Source organism: Lepus europaeus, chromosome 19 (genome assembly GCF_033115175.1).
Source record: "Lepus europaeus isolate LE1 chromosome 19, mLepTim1.pri, whole genome shotgun sequence".
Taxonomy (NCBI): domain Eukaryota; kingdom Metazoa; phylum Chordata; class Mammalia; order Lagomorpha; family Leporidae; genus Lepus; species Lepus europaeus.
The window spans coordinates 13,223,074-13,250,402 of NC_084845.1; the positions used below are offsets into that span (position 1 = coordinate 13,223,074).

Genomic DNA, 27,329 nt, shown 5'->3' on the forward strand with positions numbered 1-27,329 from the left:
CTTGGGGCCAGCGCTGAGGTGCAGTAGGTTAGTCTTCCTGCACTGGCATCCCATATGGGCGCCGGTTCTAGTCCCAGCTGCTCTTCTTCCAATCCATCCCTCTGCTGTGGCCTGGGAAAGCAATAGAAGATGGCCCAAGGCTTTGGGCCCCTGAACCCACGTGGGAGACCCGGGAGAAGCTCCTGGCTCCTGGCTTTGGAACTGCACAGCTCCAGCTGTTGTGGCCATCTGGGGATAGAAGACCTTTCTCTCTGTGTCTCTGTCTCTCTCTCTCTCTGTAACTCTGCCGCTCAAATAATTTTTTTAAAAAATCTTAAAAATAAAAATCCTAGTCCATCCAGATCCCCTCCTGAAGCCAGAAGCTAGATACCGACACTCCAAATGTGCACCAGCTGTTACAACTGACCAATCAGAACACACTGTGGGCCACAGCAATGAGCCTGGGTCGTGGTGGGCCTTGCAGGACCACAGGGAGGGGCGGGGACCCCCGGGGAGGGGCTGGGCTGACAGAGAAGCTGCTATTTGCCAGCCGGCACAGAGGACTGAGATATTTTAATGACTTGCACAGCTGTGCTGGTAGAAACAGGAGCCCTGTGCGGAGCCACAGCTGCTCTGGAGTAAGAAGGGAAGGGAAGAAGAGGCCTGGGAGGGGTGACAGATGGACCGAGCAGCGGATGTAGGTGTTGGGGCGGAAGTGGGGGTGGGCAAGGGGCTCAGGTGTGCAGCTGCTCCCAGGGCTGCCTGGGCCCAGCCTTCTCCACCACCTTGGAGCCGGCCCTGGAGATCTCCCTGGACATGGTCCAGGACCGCAGGCTGAAGCTCCCGGAAGAGGCAGCGTAAGTGTAGTAGGACTCCGTGGCGATGAGGCTGTTGATCTTCCAGCGCAGGAAGTTGCAGGCCTTCACCACAAAGGGCCACAGCAGGCAGATGACGATGTACAAGAGCACCAGGCCCAGAAACAGGCTGGTTGCCACCTGCAAGCCGAGAGCAAGGGGCATGGGGCGGGGGGCGGGGCTTAGGGGCCGCTGCCCCCTCCCCGCCCCCGGCCCCCCACTCACAATGACAATGAAGAGGGCCCGCTTGCTGCTCAGGGGCAGCCCGTGGACGTGCAGCAGGAAGATGAGCTGGTAGTCGCAGTACGTGCTCGTGTCCACATCTCTGGTGGGAGACACAGGTGGTCTAGGACTGCGGGAGTGGGTGGATACCCCAGGGAATGCCCTCGGCTCCCAGCTGGGCCCCGAGCCTGGCTCACCTATTGCTCACCAACACCTTGAAGAAGAAATCCGGGGCGAAGAAGCGTTTGGGAATGGTGTCGTGACACGGCGAGTTCTCCATACACAGCCACCTGGGAGTCGAGTCCAGGAGCGTGGCTACCAAGCACCCTGGCGCCTGTCGGCCACCCCTGCTGTCTCCCTCGCCCAACACTTGCCTCCCTCCTCACGCGCTCACCCGACGACGCTGACTCTTCCTGCCTCCACCATCCCTTCCCTGGTCACTCTGTGGTCCCCAGACCTGGAAGCGTGTCCCCATCTGTGGTCCCCAGACCAGGGAGTATGCCCCCAGCAGCAATGCATTGCTGCTGCCTTCATCCCTTCAGCCCCAGGTACAGCTTGAGCACTCAACAGGTGCAAAGGCACATCTTCCGTTCACTTTCTTCTACTCAGTATCCAATGAATGCAGCCCATACACTGACACCGTGCAAGTTGATTGGTTTTTTTCATTCATTCACTGCCTTCATTTGCTCATGGCATCATTTTCTTCTTTTTCATTGAATCAAAAGTAGTCACTGAACGCCTATGTACTAATTTGTTCCTACAGGGTTTTATTCATTCATTAATACCTCCATTCAAGTATCAATAAGGGGGGGGCTGGTACTAGGCGTAGCAGGTTAAGCCTCTACCTGCAGCTCTGGCATCCCATATGGGCACCAGTTCAAGTCCTGGTGGCTCCCTCCCCCCCCCCCTTTTTTTTTTTTACAAAGATTTACTTATTTATTTGAAAGGCAGAGTTATAGAGAGGTAGAGGCAGGCCGGGGCCGCAGCTCACTAGGCTAATCCTCCGCCTTGCAGCGCCGGCACACCGGGTTCTAGTCCCGGTCGGGGCACCGATCCTGTCCCGGTTGCCCCTCTTCCAGGCCAGCTCTCTGCTGTGGCCAGGGAGTACAGTGGAGGATGGCCCAAGTCCTTGGGCCCTGCACCCATGGGAGACCAGGATAAGCACCTGGCTCCTGCCATCGGATCAGCCGCGGCGGCCATTGGAGGGTGAACTAACAGCAAAGGAAGACCTTTCTCTCTGTCTCTCTTTCTCACTGTCCACTCTGCCTGTCAAAAGAGAGAGAGAGAGAGAGAGAGAGAGAGAGAGAGGTCTTCCATCTGCTGGTTCACTCCCCAGATGACCGCAACAGCCGGCACTGAGCTGAACTGAAGCCAGGAGCCAGGAGCTTCTTCCAGGTCTCCCATGTGAGAGCACTTAGGCCATCTTCTACTGCTTTCCCAGGCCATAGCAGAGAGCTGGATCAGAAGTGGAGAAGCCTGGACTCGAACCAGCACCCATATGGGATGCCTGTGCTGCAGGCGGTGGCTTTACTCACTGTGCTACAGCGCTGGCACCCCTGCAGCTCCACTTCTTCCTTTTTTTTTTTTTTTAAGATTTATTTATTTATTTTAAAGTCAGAGTTACACAGAGAGAGAAGGAGAGGCAGAGAGAGAGAGAGAGAGAGAGAGAGAGAGAGAGAGAGAGAGAGAGGAGAGAGGAGAGAGAGGTCTTCCATCTGATGGTTCACTCCCCAAATGGCTGCAACTGCTGGAACTGTGACAATCCAAAGCCCGGAGCTTCTTCTGGGTCTCCCTTGGGTTCAGGAGCCCAAGGAGTTGGGCCATCTTCTGCTGCTTTCCCAGGTGCATTAGCAGGGAGCTGGATGGGAAATGGAGCAGCCGGGTCTTGAACCAGTGCTCATATGGGATGCTAGCACTGCATGTAGTGGCTTTACCCACTATGCCACAGCGCCAGCCCCAGCAGCTCCACTTCCAATCTAGCTCTCTGTTGTGGCCTGGGAAAGCAGTAGAAGATGGCCCAAGTCCTTGGGTCCCTGCACTCACAGGGGAGACCCAGAAAAAGCTCCAGGCTCCTGGCTTTGAATCAGCCCAGTTCTGGCCCTTGTGGCCATTTGGGGAGTGAACCAGTGGATGGAAGACCTTTCTCTCTGTCTCTCCCTCACTCTGTAACTCTGCCCCACAAATAAATAAGAAAATTTTTAAATTTTTTAAATGTCAATAAAGGCCTACCATGAGCTAATTTCCACAATTGTTCATACTGTTAATCAAAAGTTAGTATGTTGGAGCAGGTATGTGCCAGTGGTGAAGACACCATCAGCCACCACCTGCAGCACCATCATCCCACATTAGAGCGCCAGTTCCAGTCCCAGCTGCTCTGCTTCTGGTCCAGCTCACTGCTAATGTGCCTAGGAAGGCAGAACAAGACGGCCCAAAACTGTTTGGGTCCCTACTGCCCACGTGGGAGGCCCAGACCCAGACGGAGTTCCTGGCTCCAAGCTGCAGCTTGGCCCAGCCCCAGCTGTTTCGGTCACTTGGGGAATGAACCAATGGATGAAAGATTTCTCTCTCTCTCTCTCTCTCTCTCTCTCTCTCTCTCTCTCTCCCCCTCATCCCTTCCCCTCTCTCTGTATCTGCCTTTCAAATAAATAAATACATCTTTAAAAAAAAAAAAAAGCCCACATCACATCCAGGGATCTGAGTTTGATGCCCAACTCCAGCGCTTGACTCCAGCTTCCTGGGAAGCAGTGGTGACGGCTCAGGTGGCCCTGCCACCCACGGGAGAGACCTGGATTCCAGCTTCAGCCCCAGCCCAGCCCCAGCTATAGCACACATTTAGGGAGTGAGCCAGAGGATGGCATCTCTCTCTCTCTCTCTCTGACTCAAATAAATGGAAAGAATTTTCTGTAACAGGGCGTTAAGTCTTCAGGACCTGGTTCCATATACAGTGACAACCCAGTGACAGCTCAAGGCTGGGAGTAGGGAAGCCCTGGGAGGAGGCATGAGAGGCCCAGAGGGGCCAACCGCCCCATCCTGCAACAGATAGGAACATCCTCTTGAACCAAGGAGCCTCTGAACTAAGACCTGAAGACAGTGGGGAGGCCCAGAACTGGCTACGAAGGGCCCAGCCTGTGCCAAGGTCAGCCACACACGGGGAACACGAGGGGAGGGGCCACAGGCCTCCTGGGCAGCCGTGGGCCGGTGGGCAGGTGGGGGATGGAGGGCGTCCTGCCGCCACCCACACACTCACTCAATGCCGGAGCTCCGATGGGACAAGATGTGGAAGGCCGAGTCCTTGGTGGTCCTGGTGGTCCTGGTAGTCCAGATGAGGCTATTGGTCCTAGGCAGACCGAGCACCATGAGCGGGGCGGGGAGGCCCGCGGTGGCAGCCAGGCGGGGCGGAGGGAGGGGCCGCCGGATTACTTGTCCAGGGGGCTGTTGAAGCGGTAGATTTCCTCATCGCTGTAGTCCCTGATGCTGTCCAGACTGGGTCCGCCGCCCACCACCTTCAGCACGAAGCTGCGGGCAGCAGAGGGGCGCCCGGACCCGCGTCAGCGTCCCGCAACCGCCCGCACCCACTCCCTGGCGGTGGCCGGGTCGCGCCCTTACCTGCCCTGGAAACTGCCCGAGTCTCCCGTGACCAGATCTTGAATCAAGAAGAAGGGGTAGAATACTGCGGGGTGGGAGCGGGTGCAGACGTTAGGCGGGCCTGGAGGCTGGAGCGGGCTGGGGGGCGCGGGGAGGGCGGGCCGGGTACACACTGTCCCGGAAGAGGAAGCAGGGCATCTCGGGGTCCACGTTAATGCAATCGAAGTAGTGCTTGTTCTGCAGGCGGTTGTACTTGAGCGTGTAGGTGATGTCGAAGGCCAGGCGCTTGCCTGGAGGGCAGCCTATAAGCACCGGCACCATCAGGTTGCCCTGAGTAGGAGGAGAAAAGCCTGGTGGTGGGCGGTGCCAGGGTCTCCCCAGCCCCACCAGGCTGGAGTGGGGGATGGGGCAGAGCAGGGAGACCAGAAAGACCCCCCTCCACACCCCACCACTCACCACCAAGGGCAATCATTATCATTAGAATACTGTTCACGCTGCCAACACTTATGTGGCTCTTACTGTATATGAGGCTATTCCCAGAGCTGTATGTATTCCAAGTCTAAACAGCCCTGCATGGTAGAGACTAGTAATATGTCCATTTTATTTACTTTTTAATTTAAAAGGGTTTCCTGGGGGCCAGCATGGTGGTGTAATGGGTTAAGCCGCTGCCTGCAACACCAGCATCCTATATGAGCACTGGCTGGAGTCCCAGCTGCTCCACTTCCCAGCCAGCTCCCTGCCAGTGCACCTGGGAACAGCAGAGGATGGCCCAAGTGCTTGGGCCCTTGCACACCCATGTGGGAGACCCAGAAGAAGCTCCTGGCTCCTGGCTTTGATCTGGCCCAGCCCTCACTGTAGTGGCCATTTGGGGAGTGAACCAATGGATGGAAGACCTCTCTTCCTCTCTCTCTCCCTCTCTCTGTCACTCTGCCTTTCAAATAAGTAAAATGATTCCAAGGTTTATTTATTTGAAAGGCAGAGTGACGGAGGGCGGGGAGGAGGTGAGTGGATCTTCCGTGGATCTTCCATCTGCTGGGCCACTCCCCAAAAAAGGTCACAACAGCCAGAAGCCAGGAGCCAGGAGCCAGGAACTCAGTCCAAGTCTCCCATGTGGGTGGCTGGGCCCAGGTACTCGAGCCGTCCTCTGCTACCTCCCAGGACACACAGCAGCAGGAAGCCGGCTCAGGAGCAGGACTGCCCGGATATGGAGTGTGGATGCTCCGAGGGGCAACTTAACCTGCTGTGCTGCAGTGCCCACCCCATCCCCAGTGTAAACAGGACAAAATCAAGGCACAGAGAGGTCAAGCAACGTGTGAGTCATCCAAAACCACACAGACGGAAGTGGCAGAACTGGACTTGGAAGACAGGTCAACTCTAGCTGCCTCCAAAGAAACACTGATGTAGGAAGGGTGCCCATGGGTGCTCGGCGCAGCAGTTAGGACGCTGCGTGGGACACCTGCATTCCACACCGGAACGCCTGGGTTCGCGTCCCAGCCCTGCTCCCTGTCCAGCTTCCTGTTACTGCACGTCCTGGGAGGCAGCAGGCCACGGCTCAACGACGGGTCCCGCCCCCCTCAGGGAGACCTGGGCTGAGTTCCCGGCTCCTGTTTTGGCAGCCCTGGCTGTTGCAGGCATTTGGGGGAGTGAATCAGCGAATGGGAGCTCTGTCCATCTGCCTCGCAACTAAGACAAATAACAATTTGGGAGAAAAAAAAAAAAAAAACACCAGACACCTATACCCGTGGAGTATCAACTCCTTTGCAGGCACCATAGATCCAAAGTTGGGCCTGAATCCTCAAATAGCAGACCTGCAGGAGCGTGGGACACGTGAGGGAGGTGGCACCTAGGAACCTGCATGACAGTGTCTTCACAATCCAGAGTCCCTGGGGGGACTGGCACTGCGGCGCAGTGGGCTAAGCCACCGCCTGCAAATGCAAGCATACCACATGAGCACCAGTTCAAGTCCCGGCTGCGCTACTTCCCATTCAGTTCCCTGCTAATGTGCCTGAGAAAGCAGTGCAAGATGGCCCAAGAATATGGGCTCCCCGTGGTAGACCCGGATGGAGTTCCCGGCTCTTGGCTCTGACCTGGCCCAGCTCTAGCCATTTGGGGATTGAACCAGGAGATCTCTGTCTCTCTTTCTCTCTCTCTCTGCCTCTCCCTCTCTCTGTAACTCTGCCTTTCAAATGAATAATTAAGTCTGAAGAAAGGGTCCCTGGACCCACTTTGGGGAACAAGAGAATTCCGAAACCGTGGCCGAGGCTTCATGGTGTTCATGGTGGCTGAGGGGCGGGTCAGTGGCCATGGATTCTGCACTTCCTGTGCCAGGCCGAAGACTTGGGGCCGTCAGCTACTCAGTCACAGGATTGTCACAGGTGTCGCCCATTGTCCAGAACCGTCTGGGTTAATGGCACCTTCATCCCTGAAGCTCTTGAGCTTCAAGCCTTGGCCTCACCTTTGAAATCTCTCACCTCCATCCTGGCGGGGTATTTTTTTTTTTCATTGTTTTATTTGAGAGGGAGAGAGAGAAACCGAGCTGCCATTTGTGACTTTGCTCTCCAAATACCTGCAACAGCCAGGACTGGGCTGGCTGAAGCTGGGGGCCAAGAACACAAGCCAGGTCTCCCCCACGGGTGGCAGGACCCCAGGGACTTGGGCCAGCACTGCTGCCTCCCAGAGTCTGCACTGGCAGGAAGCTGGAGTCGGGAGCTGGAGCTGAGACTCAAACCCAGGTCCTCTGATATGGGAAGTGGGATGTTGGTATTTTATATTTTATGATTTTTTTTATCTGAAAGCCAAAGTGACAGAGAGAGGAAGGGATGAGGAGAGAAAGAGAGAGAGAGAGAGAGAGAGAGAGCTTCTCATATGTGGGTTCACTCCCCAAATGGCCACAAAGGCCCAGGTTGGGCCAGGCTGAAGCCAGGAGCCAGGAGCTTCCTCCAGGTCTCCCATATGGGTGCAGGGGCCCAAGGACTTGGGCCATCTTCCGCTGCTTTCCCAGGTCATGGCAGAGAGCTGGATTGGAAATGCAGCATCTGGGTCTTGAAATGCACCCTTATGGGCAAACTGGCTGCTCCACTTCCGATCCAGCTCTCTGCCATGGCCTGGGAAAGCAGCGGAAGATGGCCCAAGTCCTTAGGCCCCTGCACCCATGTGGGAGACCTGGAAGAAGCTCCTGGCTTCAGCCTGGCTCAGTCCTGGCCATCTGGGGAGTGAACCAGTGAATGGAAGATCTCTCTCTGTCTCTCTCTCTCTCTCTCTCTCTCTCTCTCTCTCTCTCTCTCTGCCTCTGCATAGCCCTGCCTTTCTTTTTTATTTATTTATTTATTTTTTGTCAGGCAGAGTGGACAGTGATAGAAAGACAGAGAGAAAGGTCTTCCTTTGCCATTGGTTCACCCCCAATGGCCACTGTGGCCGGTGTGCTGCGGCCAGCGCACCGCGCTGATCCAAAGCCAGGAGCCAGGTGCTTCTCCTGGTCTCCCATAGGATGCAGGGCCCAAGCACTTAGGCCATCCTCCACTGCACTCCCTGGCCACAGCAGAGAGCTGGCCTGGAAGAGGGGCAACCGGGACAGAATCCGGTGCCCCAACCGGGACTAGAACCCGGTGTGCCGGTGCCGCAAGGCAGAGGATTAGCCTATTGAGCCGTGGCGCCGGCCAGCTCTGCCTTTCAAACGCATAAATAAATCTTAAAAATGAATAAATAAATAAAAAGACTAGTTTTTCTCCTTCCTTCCTTATCTTTACAAGAAAAACAAAATAGAGTAAGTTGTGGCTGGAGGGCCGCCAGCTTTGTGTCAGCTGGAAAAAGAAGCCCACTCAGAAAAGTGCCAGGAGGGGCATCCGGAGCGGCCCCTTCTGAGAACACGCGGGCGAGGGAGTGGGGAGTGGGTGGCGAGCGAAGAGGACCACTGAGAAGAAGGCAATGATGAAGCCATCGGGGGCTTCCTGGAGCAGCGCAGGGGGCAATCGGCCCGTTAAGACTCCCGTCCCTCCCTTCCCCGCCCAGAACCCCAAGCTCCAATACTTGCAGGCGGAGCCCCAGGTGTGTGTTCTGGAAACAGTTGCCGGAAGATCCCACCACCTGCAGGTGGGAGCAGGTGGTAGCGGACCCCAGGGGCCAGGTCTGTCCCAACCTCCCCTCGCCCTCCCCTCAGGCTCAGGCGCACCTTGACCATCAAGGAGGTCTTCAGGAGGTGGTGCCCACTAATGCCCTGGCCATAGCACACCATCTTATCCTTGAGGATGATCTGGAGGGCCGTGGGGGAGGGCAGAAATGGGACAGGCTCGCCTGAGGATCTTGCCAGGCTGTGATGGGGCCGGCCGGAGTGGAACGGTGGGCTCACGGTTCCCCCACCTCCGAGGATGGGGGCGCCGCCTGGGGGCCCCTCCCGGCCGGGCCTCACCGAGAACAGCACCGAGTTGCGGTTGATAAGGATCTCCCGTGACACCACCGCCTCCAGGCAGCCCGGGTCAGCCAGCACCATGCCCACCTGCAACCGGCTGTGCAGCCGGAAGGCGCTGCCCATTACTGGCGGGAGAGACCAAGGCCTGGTTCGACTTGGCTGAGCCCCATCCCTCGGAGGGCTCCACGGAGCCGACCCGGGGCCTGCCAGATTCCGGCCGAGCCCTCCCGAGGCACCTCTCAGGTCCCGCCCACACACCCACGCTTTGGAGCGTCTTGAACCCATGGCCGCGCGCGGTCAGGAAGATGGAGAACCGGTAGGAGTTGCCCTTGTCCAGGAAGATGCGATCCGGCAGCTTGTACTCGGGCTTGAGGTTGTAGATCTTCTCGTAGCTGTCCATGTCGATGTGCACGCCCCCCGCGCTGAGCCCGTTGCTCGCCAGGTAGAAGTAGTAGTCCTAGCAGTGCCGCAGGCGCCAGGCACCGGAGTCAGCGCCGGGCGCGGGCCGCCGCCCCTTCCCCCCCGGCTCCCAACCGTCTCCTCATACCTGGTCCTGCTTCTTGTTTTTCCACCAGCGCCACGTAGGGTCGTGCACCGGGTCCGCGTAGGGCTGCAGGAACCCCGCCCCGGCACTGTGAGGGCGTGCGAGGGCCGGTCCCCGGGCCAGAGGCAGCCCCAGACCCTCTCCTAGCCTCAGTTAAAGCCCTAATTCAAAAGACTGGCGCTAACCTCCCGCGCTTGCCCCAAGCCGCGTTGTCAACACTACGGCCATCGCCCTGCAGGAGCCCGGCCCTGCCAGCCGCGCTCGGTCCGCCCGTCCCCTCTCTGTCGGATGCCCTGGCCTGCACCGCCCGCCGCCGGGGCTCACCTTGTCGTACTTGGAGTGCAGCCAGAGCAGGTAATAGACGAGGCCCTGGTACACGGCGAGCGACTTCTCGGTGTGGAAGCCTCCCGGCTCCAGGATGTGCGGCGGCTGCGCGCGGTAGCGCTCCTGGCGCGAGTATGCCTGCAGGTTGGGCAGGTTCCGCAGGCGCATCACCGTGAAGGGACAGGGGCTGCTGAAGGCGAGCATCAGGTGGCCCCTGGACAGCAGTGGGAGAGGGCTCTCGGTCCCCATCTGCTCCCTGCGGACCCCACACCCGGGCCTGACCTTTCTCTCCGCTTCAGCGCCTGGCCCCGCTGGCCCACCCAGAGTCCCTCTCTGCCCATCCACCTGCCTGCTCCACTCTCCCAACTCTCCCCAGACTCACGCACCCTCAGCAGGTGACCCAAGGATGACTCCTGGACAGCATGAAATCTGACCCCGTTGGCCCTCTGCCTATGCATGGCTCCCCTGGACCCTCAAGGTGGACCCCAGGCTCCTCCGCGCGCCGGCCAGGTTCACCTGGTCCCGCCTGCCAGCACACTGCGCTCTCTCTGCCAGCCGCCTCCTCTCAGCCGGGACTCCTCCATCTCCTTTCCTCCGCGGGGAAGACCCTCCCCCCTGCTTCTCACTGAGCTAATGCTTCCTCACGCCGCCACCTCCCTCTGCTCACCCCTTCCGCTCCAGGTGGTAGCGTCTGCTGTGCTGCTTGTACATCAGAAGCCTCTCCACAGGCACGAGCCTCTTGACCAGGCGGCCCCGCTGCTTGTCGGGGAAGTACACGAGCTGCGGGGGGGCAGGCAGCGGCAGGTGAGCCGCACCAGCCGCCCCGTGGCGCCCCCTGCCGCGGGCCCCCGCAGCCCCTCCCTGGCACCTGGTACAGTTTGCTGTCTTCGTAGAAGAGGGTGACCATGGTCTCGTTGGAGGAGTAGAGCGACGACTGGTGCATGGCCTGCAGGCTGATGTGTATCTCCCAGCTCTTGGACGGGAAGAGCCTGTGCACCTGGTAGCTGCCCTCCAGGAGGTACCAGATCTGAGGGCACAGCAGTGGTGTGGGGGAGCCAGGGCACCTGCAGGGCCCGCGACCGCCCAGGGGGTACCAGATCTGAGGGCACAGCAGTGGTGTGGGGGAGCCAGGGCACCTGCAGGCCCCTCGACCACCCAGGAGGTACCAGATCTGAGGGCACAGCAGTGGTGTGGGGGAGCCAGGGCACCTGCAGGGCCCGCGACCACCCAGGGGGTACCAGATCTGAGGGCACAGCAGTGGTGTGGGGGAGCCAGGGCACCTGCAGGGCCCGCGACCGCCCAGGAGGTACCAGATCTGAGGGCACAGCAGTGGTGTGGGGGAGCCAGGGCACCTGCAGGGCCCGCGACCGCCCAGGAGGTACCAGATCTGAGGGCACAGCAGTGGTGTGGGGGAGCCAGGGCACCTGCAGGCCCCTCAACCGCCCAGGAGGTACCAGATCTGAGGGCACAGCAGTGGTGTGGGGGAGCCAGGGCACCTGCAGGGCCCGCGACCACCCAGGAGGTACCAGATCTGAGGGCACAGCAGTGGTGTGGGGGAGCCAGGGCACCTGCAGGGCCCGCGACCGCCCAGGAGGTACCAGATCTGAGGGCACAGCAGTGGTGTGGGGGAGCCAGGGCACCTGCAGGCCCCTCGACCGCCCAGGGGGTACCAGATCTGAGGGCACAGCAGTGGTGTGGGGGAGCCAGGGCACCTGCAGGGCCCTCGACCGCCCAGGGGGTACCAGATCTGAGGGCACAGCAGTGGTGTGGGGGAGCCAGGGCACCTGCAGGGCCCGCGACCGCCCAGGAGGTACCAGATCTGAGGGCACAGCAGTGGTGTGGGGGAGCCAGGGCACCTGCAGGGCCCGCGACCGCCCAGGAGGTACCAGATCTGAGGGCACAGCAGTGGTGTGGGGGAGCCAGGGCACCTGCAGGCCCCTCGACTGCCCAGGGCCTGACCACTGCCGGCACCAGACCTCCCACCGCGACCACTGTCTCCATGTTTCCATCTGCCCAGGTTCCTGTTCCTGCAGCCAAAGTGACCCTGACATGTGCACCCCCTAAGAGCCATGGCTCCTAGACCCAAGACCTCTTTTTTTCATATTCTTTTTTAAAAAATTATTTCCTCATTTCATTTAAAAGATAGAGATCTTCCATCTGCCAGTCCACTCCCCAGGGACTGAGCCAGGCCCAAGCCAGGAACTTAATCCAGGTCTCCCACAAGAGTAGCAGTGATGATTACTTGAGCCATCATCTGCTGCCTTCCAGGAAGCTGGAGTGGAAAACGGAGCTGGGCCGTGAGCCCGGGCACTCCCATATGGGATGCAGACCAATCACTGCCCTTTCTCCTGTCCCAGCAGCCTCCAGGGCTAACCATCCAGCTCTAGACCTCCCCTCCTCTCGGTTCTCTCCAGCCCCCAGGATCTCCCTCCTGCCTCAGTGGGCCTCCTCCATGAAGCACCCCCCCCATCACACCTACCCAGGCCCCTCTGCACCCCCACCCCAGCAGCCCTGAGCAGGCTGGGAACCCGACTGCCTTCTGGACTGTGACCCTGGGTGCAGACAGGGCCCAAGATGGACTCAGCCACTGCTGTGTGGCCAGCAAACAGTGTCGGGCATACAGCAGGTGCTCAATACTTCTGAAATGAACAACGAGATGATGCAATGAAAGAAGCCGCCTGTGGCTCAGCTCTCCTGCGGGGTGACTGGCAAGCACGCCGCCTTCCTGAGCGCCAGGCTAAGTGGAGCCCCTGTTGTACCACCCTAGGGTCCCTGGGAGGGCTCTCCCTCTCAGTCCCTGGAGCCCCGCCGAGAGGCAGTGGGGGTGCAGGCAGCCCACCTCCTCGTTCTCCGTGACGATGGCCATCTCTCCGTGGAACGAGTTGACCAAGTATTTGATGGTCAGCTCCTTGGGGAAGTCCGCCAGGTAGATGAAGTTTTCCATGTTATAGCTGTGGGCAGAGGTCGAGAGCCAGGAGCCCTGGGGCCTAGCACACCACAGGCACAACAGACTCAGCTTGTTCACCTGCAAGCCCTGACCCCACAGGCTGGCCGGATGGCCTTGGACTCGCCACGGCCCCGCCGGAGCCAGACCGTGCCAGCTGCCCGAGTGTGCGGCGCAGGGGCCCCAGGTGCCGGAGGGTGAGGAGCTGGCCGGGTGGGAAGGCTCCAAACCCGACTCCAGGAAATCTCTCCTCCCGCTCCTGGAGAATCATTTCGTCTCGCTGGGGCCTACATAAGCTCGTCTTAAAGTGCTCCCCAGCTTCCAAATTCTGGCATCCCCCATCCTGGCCCTGGGAACTCCGGACCGACCTCAGTGTCCCCTGAAGCTTGGGTGAGCTCAGCAGGGGCCCTGCCCTAGGGAGGCCGGGGGTGGGGCGGCGTGGGGGCGGGGCCTACCTCTGCAGGAGGAAGTTGCCCCAGATGAACAGCAGGTTGTTGTAGGGGTTAAAGAACATGCCCCTGGGGACCATGGGGATGCTGGTGTACGACTCCGTCCCTAGGATCGTCAGGCACTCCAAGCCTCGGGCTGCTCAGCGTGGCAGTCAAGAGGACGCTGCGGTGAGCTGGGGGCTGGGGCCGCTGTTGACCCCCACCCACCTCGGAGGCCGCCTCTGCCTTCCCCGCCTCCCCTCCTACCATCAGGGATAAATTCTGGGATGATGTAGATGATTTCCAGGTCATCAGTGGCTACAGGTAGGGAGAACACAGCCGAAGCTCCTGAGGCCCTGAGCTTTCAAAACCTGAAGCTAAGCAAGTCGTTAGCTCCCCGACTCCCCATCACACCCTCCGAGGGCTCCCCATGAGGCCCTGTGGCCCGCACGAGTGATGGGAACTCTAAGTAGGCCCTGTCGCTGAGAGGACACAGTCCTGCTGGGCACAGAACGTGTCATCTCCTCTGAACCCCCTGGCTGGGGGCGTTTGTGCAGTATGCAACCTGTACAACTGTATGTGGCAGACCTATTCCCACTGAAAGTAAATCAAACCAAGTCCTGTGGTGTGGTACAGGGCCCGAGGTGTCTGCTCATTGTCCTTCCCCTCTGTTCCAGTCTCATGGACCTCCTCGTGGTCTCTCCACTCAGCTCACCGCCACCCCTTGTCCAGGAGTGACAGGGACAACATTGCACAGCCCCTCAGTGTGGGCGCCAGGGCAGTCTGGCCCCCGGCCCCCGCCCCCCGTTGGGCCTGGTGGCCCTGATTACCCAGGCTGTAGCTGATCACGTGATGAAACTTCTTAATCGGGGTCACCTCACTCTCCACCAGCAATAGGACTCTGGAGTCGTCCGAGATGAACACGGCCCAGATGATGAAGCACTGGCTAACTGGGAGGGGCAGCAGGAGCCGGGAGCAGCCCTGAGCCCCCGCCCTGCCCAGCGGCCCCCCACGCCCTCCCCACCGCCGGCGGTGGCAGGCTCAGTACCTGCTAACTTCTGGCACACCGACCAATGCCTGGGCAGCATCTCGAAGGACACGTGGCCATCTGCAGGGTGAGGCAGGATCCACACTCTGCTCTTCCCGCCACCCCTCAGCCTGCAGGACTCGGTCCCTCCCGTCTGGCCTATCACAGTGCAGCTGCCTGGACATGTGAGTCTGAGTGGGCCAATCACAGTGTGCCCAGGCAGGGACTTTGGGCACTAATGGGAAAGAGGCCTGGGGGGACTCAAACTGGTGGGCACGGTGAGTCCTGGGGGCCTCCTGAGAGGAGCCAAATCACAGGGCTCTCCCCATGTCCCTAGCACTGTTTCGAGGCCTTTCCACGCATCTTTATCTCACCCCCACTGCGTGAAGCGCTGTGGGTGAGGACAGTGAGGTCAGAGGCACCCCGTCACCTGTCCGAAGCCACACAGCTGGCGTGCTACAGTCTCTATGCCACCCTACCTCACACAGGCCCGTGAGCTCCTGGATCCAGCAGATCCAGCTATGCCTGAAGCTGGTGGACGTTGGTACGTTTCATGCACATAAATTACTTTTGAATTGGGCTTCTGCCCTTGGGATCCAAACATATTGTGAAATATACCAACCCCCCACAAATGCACACCCCCCTTACACACACAGGGATGACCCCCTTACACACACAGGGATAACTTCTTTACACACACAGGGATGACCCCCCTTATACACACACATACACAGGGACACCCCCCTTACACACAGGGATACTCCCCTTATACACACACACAGGGAAACCCCTTATACACACACACACAGGGATGACCCCCCCTTATACACACATAGGGATAACCCACCCTTACACACACACACAGGATTAACCCTCCTTACACACACGGATACCCCCTCACACACACACATACACAGATGACCTCCCTTACATACACAGATGGATGATCCCTCTTGCACACACACAGGGATAATCCCCTTACACACACATACACAGGAATAACCCTCCTCACACACACAGGGATAACCCCCTTACACACACACACAGGGATAACCCCACTTACACACACAGGGATGATCCCCCTTAGACACACAGGGATAATCCCCCTTACACACATACACAGGGACACCCCCCCTTACACACAGGGATGACCCCCCTTACACACACAGGGATAATCCCCCTTACACACATACACAGGGACACCCCCCCTTACACACAGGGATGACCCCCCTTACACACACAGGGATAATCCCCCTTACACACACAGGGATGACCCCCCTTAGACACACAGGGATAACCCCCTTACACACACACACACAGGGATAACCCCCCTTACACACACAGGGATGACCCCCCCTTACACACACAGGGATACCCCCCTTACACACACACACGGATAACCCCCCTTACACACACAGGGATGACCCCCCTTACACACACAGGGATAATCCCCCTTACACACATACACAGGGACACCCCCCCTTACACACAGGGATGACCCCCCTTAGACACACAGGGATAATCCCCCTTACACACACACATGGATAACCCCACTTACACACACACAGATAACCTCCCTTACACACACAGGGATGACCCCCCTTACACACACAGGGATGACCCCCCTTACACACACATGGATAACCCCACTTACACACACATGGATAACCCCACTTACACACACACACACGGATAACCTCCCTTACACACACAGGGATGACCCCCCTTACACACACAGGGATGACCCCCCTTACACACATACACGGATAACCCCACTTACACACACAGGGATGACCCCCCTTACATACACAGGGATAATCCCCCTTACACACATACACAGGGACATCCCCCCTTACACACAGGGATGACCCCCCTTAAACACACAGGGATGACCCCCCTTACACACACACATGGATAACCCCACTTACACACACATGGATAACCCCACTTACACACACACACGGATAACCTCCCTTACACACACAGGGATGACCCCCCTTACACACACACAGAGGGGTGACTCCCCTTCCACACACACAGGGATAACCCCCAGCCACAGCGTTGCCTGGGGTGCATGCTGAGGAGTGAGGATTTGTGGCCAGAAGCCTCGGGGGTGAGAGGGTGTGGAGGGGCCTCCTGCTGGCCGCAGCGCCCCCTACCTGTGATGGTCCCAAAGTGGACGTAGCCCTCGTGCTTGCCCGTGGTGAGGGCCATTATGTACTCAGAGCCGTTGCTGTGGAAATACACGGGGCACAGCCTCTTGATGCACTCACTGGCCAGCACGCGAACCCACTTGCCTAGGAGGGCCGGCATGGGGCCTTAGGCCAGTTGGAGCGGGGCCCCAGGCGCCCTGCCTGCCACTTTCCCTGGCCTTAGCCAGCCCGGTACCTGACCTCTCGTGCTGGGCCACCCGTTCAGTGAGGTGTCCGCGGGCCCTGGGCAGAGAGTGCCAGCTGCCTTGCTTACATCCTGTCTGAGAGGCTCCAACTGGGCCAACCCCTCTTTTGCGGCCGAGCTGGGCTCATCAGACACGACTCAGCTCACAGACGCTGACAGTCTCCTGGGACCACGGAGGGGCATCCGATCTGTAGGCGCTGGGTTGGGTAGGAGGCACCAAGAGTCCACAGAGGGGACCACCTGTCACTGACAGTGGGCCCCGATCCGGCTGTGCCTGAAGCCAACACGCTTCTGGGCTATTCAGCTCTGTAAGCCAAGGCCAAGTTTAATCTGGTTCTTCCCATGGTCAACGTGCTCTAAGACAGGGGGACATGAAGCTGATGGGAGCATACATTAACTAACGAGATGTAAGACACAGTACGCTTCTCTGTGGCCTTATAAGCTGACAACTCTTATTTAGGTAAGGGTAAAACTCTGTTAGAACTAGGAAGGTTCTGTATCACTTGAAAGATGAGGCTGGGGTGGGTGCTTGGCATAGCAATCAAGATGCCACTTCTGGGGTGGGGGACAGTGCTGTGGCGTAGTGGGTAAAGCCTCGGCCTGCAGGGCCAGCATCCCACATGAGCACCGTTTCAAGTCCCGGCTGCTCTGCTTTGGCTCCAGCCACCTGCTAATGCGCCTAGGGAAGCAGTGGACTATGCCACCCCCATGGGAGACCGAGACGAAGTTCCAGGTTCCTGGCTTCAACCTGGTCCAGCCCTAGCTATTGCAGCCATTTGGGGAGTAAACTAGTAGGTGGAAGATATTCTCTCTCTCTCTCCCTCCCTCCCTCCCTCCCTCCTTCCCTCTCCCCAACCCCATTGTCTCTCCATAACTCTGCCTTTCAAGATAAAAATAAAAGAAAAAAATAAGATGCCACTCGGGACACCCACAGCCCATGTCAGAGTGCTTGGTTCGAGTCCCAGCCCCACTTCCACTTCAGCTTCCTGCTAATGCACACCCAGGAGTCAGCAGAGGCTTGGGTCCCTGCCACCCAAGTGGGAGACCTGGATGGAGGCCCGGGCTCCTGGCTTCAGCCTGGCCCAGCCCTGGCTGTTTCGGACATTTGGGGAGTGAGCCAGTGGACAGCATCTCTCTTGGTCTGCTTTTCAAGTAAACAAATGAACAAGACCGGAAGCATCCCAGTGCCCTCCGAGCACTATCCCTGGTGGCTCTGTCTGCACCAGCCCAGCTCCATCCCCTTCTCCTTCTCCCCTCCTGCTCTGCCTGGCCCCTCTCTGCAGTCTCTCCCTTGGCCTCTGCCTCTCTGCCACCCTGTGTCCCTGCACACGCTTGGGTCTTGCTCTCCCAGCCTCCTTCCACAGCTGCCTCGTGATTCCCAGGAGGCTCTGGGTGAAAGGCCTTCCAGCAGCATGGAGAGGGCCCTGCCCTCCCAGGGCCCGAGCTGCCCCCCCCCCAGGGCCTGAGCTGCCCCCTCTCCCCCTGTGGGCCCAAGCTGCCCCCCTCACCCCCCGGGGCCTGAGCTGCCCGCCCTCACCGCTGCCCTCGTTGCTCTCGTGGAGTGTGTAGTAGGTGCCTGTGAAGTAGTAGACCAGCTGGTTCTGCCGGATGAAGAGGGTGCTCTCGGTGGTCACGGCGTCGTAGATGGTGGCCGTGAAGCCCGCCTGGGGGCAGTAGAAGGAGCCGACCCAGCAGCTGTCGATGCTCAGCTACAGGGAACAGAGGCCGGTCCTGCCGTCTCAGAGGCGCCCTCTGCCGCCCGAGGCCCCTCCGCGGGTCAGAGGCTGCGGCCCAGCCCCCCACCCCCCGGAGGCCCCCACCTCCACGAGAGAGAAGTCCTTGAAGTAGGTGTCCGTCAGCAGGATGGACTTCTCGTTGGGGATGCCCCCCAGGATGAGCACGGGCGACTGGTCCACGGTGTACCACAGGACCCTCGAGGGCGCATTCAGGAAGTACCGCGGCAGCAGCTCCAAGAGCTGTGGGGGAGGGGAGGAGGCTGCTCAACACCCCCCCCCCCAGGCTCCCTTCCCTGCCTCCACCTCCTTTAGGCCAAAGCAGAGTCCTCTACCCTGACCCACGAGCCCCCATCACCTCCCGGGCCCACTCTCTCCCAACCCCAGGAGCCACCGTGTGCTCGCGGCTCAGCCTGAGCAGGCACAGGCCTTGGTACTGCTGTAGCCCCGTGTGAACTGAACTGCGCTAGAGCCCGACCCCCTCCTGTCTGTCAGCGCTCTACCCACACCGCTAGAGCCCTCTGACCCCCTCCTGTCTGTCTGTCAGGGCTCTACCCACACCGCTAGAGCCCTCTGACCCCCTCCTGTCTGTCTGTCTGTCAGCGCTCTACCCACCCCGCTAGAGCCCTCCGACCCCCTCCTGTCTGTCTGTCAGCGCTCTACCCGCACCGCTAGAGCCCTCCGACCCCCTCCTGTCAGCGCTCTACCCACCCCGCTAGAGCCCTCCGACCCCCTCCTGTCTGTCTGTCAGCGCTCTACCCGCACCGCTAGAGCCCTCCGACCCCCTCCTGTCTGTCTGTCAGGGCTATACCCGCACCGCTAGAGCCCTCCGACCCCCTCCTGTCTGTCAGCGCTCTACCCGCACCGCTAGAGCCCTCTGACCCCCTCCTGTCCGTCAGCGCTCTACCCACACCGCTAGAGCCCTCCGACCCCCTCCTGTCTGTCAGCGCTCTACCCGCACCGCTAGAGCCCTCTGACCCCCTCCTGTCCGTCAGCGCTCTACCCGTACCGCTAGAGCCCTCCGACCCCCTCCTGTCTGTCTGTCAGCGCTCTACCCACCCCGCTAGAGCCCTCTGACCCCCTCCTGTCTGTCTGTCAGCGCTCTACCCGCACCGCTAGAGCCCTCCGACCCCCTCCTGTCTGTCTGTCAGCGCTCTACCCAAACAAGCGTCAGCCTTCTCAGTGAGGCCTCTCTTGTCCGATCCACTAAACACTGCAGAGGGGCTGGCGCTGTGGCGTAGAAGGTAAAGCCGCCTCCTCAGTGCCGGCATCCCATGTGGGCACCGGTTCCTCCAGTCCTGGCTGCTCTGCTTCTGATCCACTCCCTGCTCATGCACCTGGGAAGGCAGCAAACCCCAAGTGCTTGGGCCCCTGCCACCCATGTGGGAGATCTGGGTGGAGTTCCTGGCCCCACCATTGTAGCCATCCGGAGAGTGAACTAACAGATCTCTCTCTCTCTCTCTCTCTCTCTCTCTCTCTCTCTGTTACTCTGCCTTTCACATTAATAAATCTTGTTTTAAACAAATGAAAACGGGAGCAGGAGTCAGGCAGACACAAGCCTCCTCTCACACGTATACGCTGCGAGATGGTGGGGCGGGACCTCAGTCATCTCCTCTGTGAGATGGGTGGATGAGAACCCCCCTCCCTCCAGGGTCATCGTGGAGACGCAGACGACTGATTGCACCCCAGGACAGAGCTTGGCCGGGACCTGGCGCGGAGGAACCGCTGCTGAGTCTGGAAGGTCCCGGGCCCTACCTCATCTCCCACGGTGAAACGGATCCTGGCGTCTTGCTCTCGCTTCAGGAAGCCGTTGATGTTCACGTAAAACCTGGCAGCGGGGGCAGGCGGCATGTGTGAGGGCTGCGGGCTCAGCGCCAGCCCCTCCACGCCGCGGAGATGGGGTGGTCAGGGCTTCCTCCCAGGAGCGGCCCCCGGCCCTGGGCTTGGGAAAGGGCACCTTTCATTGGGAATGAAGGGCCCCAGGCCATTGCTGCTGATGTCCACACGCATGACCACGCTGCCGTTCTTGATGGGCATGGGCGTGTACCAGCTCATGACGCACACCTCCTCTGCGGAGCACAGCTCTGCGGGGCACAGGGCACGGAGGCGGTGGCACCTCCCAGGGGCCCCTCCAGGCCACGGGGTGCAGTGCCCCACACCTCCCGCCAGCTCCCCTGCGCCCTCCAGGTTGTGGCCCCCCACGCTGCCGGCAGTCCCCAGCCACCTTTGCTGCGGAAGGGGGCTGCCTCCATCTGGATCTGCAATTGCTCAATCTTCCAGCGGTAGAAGTTGACCGGGGACTGGAAGGTGACCAGCACCACGGGCTTTAGCCCGGTCAGGTGGCCCTGGCGGACCAGGTCCTCGGAGGGCTGGGGGCAAGAAGGCAGCCTCTGGATGCCCCGCCTCCAGCCCGCCTGTCGTGTCCTGTCCTGGGCTGGCTTGGGGGGGGTGGGGCTACAGGTTTCCCTGGAGGAGGCGGGGCCAAGCCAGGGTCTTCAGTCAGAACACGTGTGCGGGGTATGCAGCGGGAAGGGCACAGAGGATGACTCTGCCGCTGGAGCCGCTAGCAGCCCCTGCCCCTGCAGGACACCCAGCCCCCTCGGGAGGGGCTGCCACGCCCCTGCACACGCTGGGCCCTGCTCCCTCCAGTGTCCGAGGACAGCAGGCTGTGGGGCTGGGGCTGGCGTGAGGGCAGGAGAGTGTTGGGGTGGGGAGGAGAGTGAGGGGCACCCGAGGGCTACCTCCCAGGGATGCTGGGACCCTGGCTGGCTGAGAGGGAAGGCAGGACTTTGAGTGGAGGAGGCCGGGAGGAAGGAGAAGGGTGTTCCGTGGAACACACAGCAAAGGCCTGGAGGCTTCCCCAGAAAAGGTTGCCCTCAGGGCACGGGGAGCAGAGGCAGGGAGGGGGTGGGACCAGGGCGAGGGGTTTCAAGGTTTTAGCCATCTGGGACGGCCTCTCCGCTAGGGCTGCATTTGTCTCAGCCCTGCCTCTGGGTCCCCACACCCGGGAGCAGGTGCGGGGGGACAGGGGGTGGGCCTCCTGGCAGACACTGCAGGACACTGCCCCCTGCCCCCCAACTCTGCCCTCAGGACCCGGCAGCAGCCCCCTGTCCCCCCCCCCCGCCCTCAGGACACCAACCCCGCAGCGGCCCCCTGTGCCCCCCCCCCCACTCTGCCCTCAGGACACAACCCTGCAGCAGCCCCCTGTCGCCCCCCCCCCGGCTCTGCCCTTAAGACACTGACCCCCACCCCGCTCTGCCCTCAGGACACCCACACCCCCCCTACTCTGCCCTCAGGACACTGACCCCCACCCCGCTCTGCCCTCAGGACACCAACCCCCCCCCCGCTCTGCCCTCAGGACACCGACCCCCCCCCCGCTCTGCCCTCAGGACACCGACCCCCCCCCCCGCTCTGCCCTCAGGACACCGACCCCCCCCCCCGCTCTGCCCTCAGGACACCGACCCCCACCCCCGCTCTGCCCTCAGGACACCGACCCCCCCCTGCTCTGCCCTCAGGACACCGACCCCTCCCCGCTCTGCCCTCAGGACACCCACACCCCCCCCCCCCGCTCTGCCCTCAGGACACCGACCCCCACCCCCGCTCTGCCCTCAGGACACCGACCCCCCCCTGCTCTGCCCTCAGGACACCGACCCCCACCCCGCTCTGCCCTCAGGACACCAACCCCCCCCCCCGCTCTGCCCTCAGGACACCGACCCCCACCCCCGCTCTGCCCTCAGGACACCGACCCCTCCCCGCTCTGCCCTCAGGACACCGACCCCCCTACTCTGCCCTCAGGACACCCACACCCCCCTACTCTGCCCTCAGGACACTGACTCCCACCCCGCTCTGCCCTCAGGACACTGACCTCCACCCCGCTCTGCCCTCAGGACACCGACCCCCCCCACTCTGCCCTCAGGACACCCACACCCCCCCTACTCTGCCCTCAGGACACCAACCCCCCCCTGCCCTCAGGACACCAACCCCCCCCCGCTCTGCCCTCAGGACACCCACACCCCCCCTACTCTGCCCTCAGGACACTGACCCCCACCCCGCTCTGCCCTCAGGACACCCACACCCCCCCTACTCTGCCCTCAGGACACCCACACCCCCCCCACTCTGCCCTCAGGACACCCACACCCCCCCCCCCCGCTCTGCCCTCAGGACACTGACCCCCACCCCGCTCTGCCCTCAGGACACCCACACCCCCCCTACTCTGCCCTCAGGACACCCACACCCCCCCCACTCTGCCCTCAGGACACCCACACCCCCCCCACTCTGCCCTCAGGACACCCACACCCCCCCCCCGCTCTGCCCTCAGGACACTGACCCCCACCCCGCTCTGCCCTCAGGACACCCACACCCCCCCTACTCTGCCCTCAGGACACCCACACCCCCCCCACTCTGCCCTCAGGACACCCACACCCCCCCCCCGCTCTGCCCTCAGGACACTGACCCCCACCCCGCTCTGCCCTCAGGACACCCACACCCCCCCTACTCTGCCCTCAGGACACCCACACCCCCCCCACTCTGCCCTCAGGACACCCACACCCCCCCCACTCTGCCCTCAGGACACTGACCCCCACCCCGCTCTGCCCTCAGGACACCCACACCCCCCCTACTCTGCCCTCAGGACACCGACCCCCCCCCCGTTCTGCCCTCAGGACACCCACACCCCCCCCACTCTGCCCTCAGGACACCGACCCCCCCCCGTTCTGCCCTCAGGACACCCACACCCCCCCTACTCTGCCCTCAGGACACCAAACCCCCCCACCCCGCTCTGCCCTCAGGACACCGACCCCAAAGCGGCCCCATGTCCCCCGCCCGCCCCCCCCCCCCAGGGGTGAGAAGCCGCCTCCGCTCAGAGCCTTCTCAGACTCCCAGAGTACAGCTGCATCCTCTCCCTGGCCGTGAGGCCCCGACAATCCTCCCGCTCCCCGCTGAGCCACACACACTCGCTCCTGCTTCCAGGCCGCTGTGCCTGCGACGCTTTTCCCGGCTCGCCTCCAGTCACCCCTGGCCATGGCTCAGCCTCCAGTCACCCCTTGCCATAGCTCAGCCTCCAGTCACCCCTGGCCATCGCTCAGCCTCCAGTCACCCCTTGCCATGGCTCAGGTCTCAGAGACCGTCCCCAACCACCCCGCTACGTAGTGCCCCCTTGCGGCAGGCGGCGCGGTGCAGCCGGTTAAGCCGTCACAACATCCCACATCCCACATCCATGCTGGTTTCAGCCCCCTGCTGATGTGTCTAGGGAAGCAGTGGAAGATGGCCCAGTGCTTGGACCCTGCCACCCACCTGGGAGACCCGGATGCAGTTCCTGGCTCCTGGCTTCAACCTGGCCCAGCCCTCACCATTGCAGCCACTTGGGGGGTGAACTCGCAAATGGAGTCCCTCTCTCTCACTCTACCTATCTCCCCCTGGCCCTGTCACTCTGCCTTTCAAACAGATCTTAAAAAAAAAAAAAAAAAAAAGGAAACTTTGGCACAGAGAGGTTAATAACTTGCCCGAGATCACACAGCTATTACAGGGCAGAGTTGGATTTTTTAACCCAAGCAGCCCGGCTCGAGAGCCCGAACAGTACATGCCTCAAGGTAAGCGCTCATGAGCAGCTGACTCAAACCCAGACCCGGCCCACAGCACGCTGCTGTCTCAGCAAGCTTACTGAAGCCACAAACGACCCAGAAAAAGCAGGATAAAGTTGCAGCACTCAAACTTCCCGCTTTGAAAACGCACTACGGTGCGGCTGTAACCAGGCCTGCAGGGCATACAGAGCGCCGGAATAAAGCCAGCCCAGGGATAAACTCTATGGGCCACTAACTCCTGACAAGGATGCCAAGGCAATTCAATGAAAGAAGGAGTAATCCATTTTAACAACTAGATAGTCACAGGCAAAGGCTGGAATTCTACTTCACACCATACACAAAAATCAACTCAAAGTGAATCAAATAACCCGAATATAAAAATTAGAATTAGGAGTCGGTTAAATAAATCTTAAAAAAAAAAAAAAAAAAAAGATGCTGTGGCATAGCAGGTGAAGCCGCTGCCTGCAGCACCAGCATCCCATATGGGTGCCGGTTCGAGTCCTGGCTGCTCCACTTCCAATCCAGCTCTCTGCTATGGCCTGGGAAGGCAGTGGAGGATGGCCCAAGTCCTCGGGCCCCTGCACCTGTGGGGGAGACCCGGAGGAAGCTTCTGGCTCCTGGCTTCGGATCTGCTCAGCTCCAGTGTGATGTAGCAGGCTAAGCCTCCACCTGTGGCTCCGGTGTCCCATATGGGGCACCGGTTCTTCTCCCAACCTCCCCTCTTCCAATCCAGCTCCCTGCTAGTGGCCTGGGAAAGCAGCAGAAGATGGCTAAGTGCTGCACTCGTGTAGGAGACCCAGAACCAGTAGATGGAAGACCTCTCTCTGTCTGTAACTTTGCCTCTCAAATAAATAAATAAAATAAATCTCTTTTAAAAAAAAAAGAATTGGAATTAAAAATCCCCTAGAAGAAAATACAGGAGTAAGTGCCTGTGACCTTTGGTTGGGCAAAGCCAAGAGCATAAGCAGCTAAAGACTGCCGTTGGTGAATTAGACATCACCAAAATTGGAAGCTTCTGTGCTATTTCGTGGGTGAATTGCATCTCAAGGATACCACCCAGAAAGTGCAGAGACAACTCACAAGAAAAGACAATGTATCTACAAGTTATACACCTGACAAGCAGGTTGCACGCTTGGTATATAGAGAACTTTGACAACTCAACAACAAAAATACAAAACAAAATGTTAAAGTGGACAAGGGGTGAGCATTTGGCCCAGCCATTACGTATCGGCGTGCTGGGTTCAAGACCTTCTCCGGCTCCTGACTCCAGCCGGCCACTAATGCCGGCCCTGGGAGGCAGGAGGCAGTGGTTCCGATAACTGGGTCCCCACCACCCACGTGGGGGGCCCAGACTGTGTTCCCACCTCCTGGTTTCCAAATCAGCCCACCTCCAGCTACCCACAGGTGTTTGGGGAATGCAAGAGCAGATAGGAGCTCTCTCTCTCTACCTGTCATTCTTTCTCTCTGCCTCTCAAATAAATAAATAGGTAAATTTTCTAAAATGAGGCAAAGGATCGGGGCAGAGATTTCTCCAGAGAAAGCAGATAAGTGGTTAAAATTGCACACGGACAGATGTTTAACGTCATTAGTTTTAAGGGGACTGGAAATCAAGACCACAGTATGCCGCTTCGTACACTGGCTGTATGAAAAAGATGGACAGCCGGCGCCGCGGCTCAATAGGCTAATCCTCCGCCTTGCGGCGCCGGCACACCGGGTTCTAGTCCCGGTCGGGGCACCGATCCTGTCCCGGTTGCCCCTCTTCCAGGCCAGCTCTCTGCTGTGGCCAGGGAGTGCAGTGGAGGATGGCCCAAGTGCTTGGGCCCTGCACCCACATGGGAGACCAGGAGAAGCACCTGGCTCCTGCCATCGGATCAGCACAGTCACAGCGCGCCTACCGCAGCGGCCATTGGAGGGTGAACCAATGGCAAAAGAAAGACCTTTCTCTCTATCTCTCTCTCTCACTGTCCACTCTGCCTGTCAAAAAATAAAAAAGAAAAAAAAAAGAAAAAAAAAAAGATGGACAAGTGCAAGTGTTGGCGAGGGTGCAGACACGCTGGGACTCGCTGTGAGTGGCGGGAGCCGGAGATGAGGCAGCTGCTTTGGGAAACAGCCCGGCGTCACCTCAGAAATTGGGCAGCATTGGCCTTTGACCCAGCAACTCCACTCCAGGGGATACACCAAAGAGAACTGGAAGTTCACGTTCACTCAAAATGTGTGCACAAATGCTCACAAGCAGCTTCATTTAGAACAGCCAAAAAGTGGAAATAAGTCCAGTGTTCAAGAGCTGGTGAATGGGTAAACCAAACAGGACACACCCACACGGTGGAACGGTATTCATTCATGAAAAGGAAGCACTGGTACTCGCTGCAACCTGAATGAGCCTCCACAGCCGTGGGGTCCCGCCTAAACCAAAGGTTCAGCTTCGGCACTCATGCCTGCAGAAGCCTTCTCCAGGGGCTGGAGGGAGGGAGTGAAACAGGGAGGGACTACCAGCAGGGATGAGAGAGGGAAGGCGCTGGCCCAGCTTTCTCGATATGCTAAGAACTACTGACCTTGCACTTTGAAATCTGAATTTTATGGTGTGTGTGTTACTGTCCAATAAAAAACATACAGTAAAGAAAGCCTACTTGAGCACCTGCTCTGTGCTGGTAGGGTCTTGAGTTCCTAAGGCCCCCGGGGTGGGTGGTGCTATCAGTACTAACATGCTAGACATGGGGAAGCTCAAGTCCGCACAGGCGCACCTGCTCACCTGTCCCTCGCAAGAGTAGTTGATCTTCAGGTAGTAAGGGAAGCCCAGGTATTTCTGCAAGAAGACGTTGGGCAAAATGTCCACTGCCGAGCGGGACGTGGCCCTTGGGTCCTCCTGACCCTCGACCCCTCACCTCGTGCCGGTCTATGGGCGAGTCCACCAGCATCCTGAACACCCTGCCCACTCTGTCCAGGAGCTCTTGATCGTAGAAGCGGTCACTGGCACCGTGCTCGCCCAGCCTCTCGAACTTGTTCAAGACAACCTGCCAGGTGCACTTCTGAAAATCGTTGATCGCCCACAGCCTCCACGGCGCCAACAGCACCGCCAGCAGTGCCCACAGCGCCCGCAGGGCTTGGCCTCGCGGCCACGCAGCGCTGGCCGCGGACATGGCTGAGCAGCGCGCAACGCGCCTGCGACCTGGAGAACGCGAGGGTCAATGCCCGCGCGCACGGCAGCTCCCGGCGGCCGGCCTCTGGGCCCCGGTCACGCTTCTGCGCTTCGCCCGGGCCCGGCCCCGGCCCCGGCCCCGGCCCCTGGCTCCACCTCTGCTGGAGCTCCT

General features: G+C 59.9%; 1 protein-coding gene across 1 annotated transcript; it reads right to left on the bottom strand.

Annotated features, from left to right (window-relative positions):
- Nucleotides 1-548: 548 nt before the first annotated feature.
- Nucleotides 549-27,158, bottom strand: CATSPERG (cation channel sperm associated auxiliary subunit gamma). The gene is made up of 26 exons (XM_062175986.1): nt 26,771-27,158; nt 20,400-20,526; nt 20,198-20,270; nt 18,530-18,685; nt 18,247-18,418; nt 16,472-16,609; nt 14,334-14,393; nt 14,116-14,235; nt 13,553-13,603; nt 13,313-13,442; nt 12,753-12,864; nt 10,782-10,940; nt 10,581-10,693; nt 9,914-10,127; nt 9,593-9,655; nt 9,304-9,502; nt 9,046-9,170; nt 8,809-8,889; nt 8,667-8,723; nt 4,814-4,970; nt 4,662-4,725; nt 4,476-4,571; nt 4,303-4,392; nt 1,253-1,345; nt 1,059-1,158; nt 549-974 (listed from the first exon to the last, which is right to left on the bottom strand). Exons 1-26 carry the CDS (start codon nt 27,156-27,158, stop codon nt 714-716), a joined length of 3,399 nt encoding a protein of 1,132 aa, XP_062031970.1. The 3' UTR covers nt 549-713.
- Between the last annotated feature and the right edge of the window lie 171 nt (nt 27,159-27,329).